At 41.9% G+C, this 670-nt stretch overlaps 1 protein-coding gene across 2 annotated transcripts in view; it reads left to right on the top strand.

Annotated features, from left to right (window-relative positions):
- LOC119588333 overlaps positions 1-670 on the top strand; it is a 26,681-nt gene continuing 26,011 nt past the window's right edge. For both annotated transcript variants that reach the window (XM_037937024.1, XM_037937023.1), the window contains exon 1: positions 1-120. In XM_037937024.1, the coding sequence (XP_037792952.1) occupies positions 73-120 (48 nt within the window). In that variant the 5' untranslated portion in view covers positions 1-72. The remainder of the gene's footprint in view (positions 121-670) is intronic.

Here is a 670-nt window from a genome sequence, read left to right as displayed (position 1 = left end):
AGAGTGTGATCTTCGATGCAGGAGGCGTAACTTGAGTGACGTCATCGAGTTTGAGTCACGGTGACTGTTGACATGTCGTCGCTTCCGCTGCTTCCCGGATACACGTTCATGGACCCGGTGGTAGGGTGATTTTCTGGAAGTGTCACTTTACTCCGTATTTCTACTTAATTGTTCCTTTACCTAATCACAAATAATTTAGTGTGTGCAAATCGGGTGTGGGTAAGGTGGTAAGGTGCCTTGATACTTGCCTCACGACTTGTCTAACCATGAATTTTCTTGACATTTTGAATGGGGCAACCTGTCAATACCAAAAAAGGTATGCATAATTTATTGACAAACATCATTACACTTGGTAACACATGCGAGCAGTCTTTAATTTTCGGTGATACGTTGGATCATCGAAACCCCCGAAAATATTGTACAGTCTAAAACATAATTACAACCGGTGTGAACAGCGGAAAAGGTAACCTTTAGACCACAGACCTATAAACATCAAGCTCTAAGTAGTAACAGAGAAGTAATATATAAGCTTCAAAAAGAGGAATTAGTTGTCCTTTCTCATGCCGCATTTCTCTAGAAACTACCCTTTCTCCTTCACCCTCTTTTCGAAGATGCACTTTCTCTTCCAGGCTTCCTTTCGAAATTTCCCTTCGTTCTTCCACCATCCAGG

The sequence above is a fragment of the Penaeus monodon genome, chromosome 23 (genome assembly GCF_015228065.2).
Source record: "Penaeus monodon isolate SGIC_2016 chromosome 23, NSTDA_Pmon_1, whole genome shotgun sequence".
NCBI lineage: Eukaryota > Metazoa > Arthropoda > Malacostraca > Decapoda > Penaeidae > Penaeus > Penaeus monodon.
This window is presented reverse-complemented; position numbering and strand designations above follow the sequence as displayed.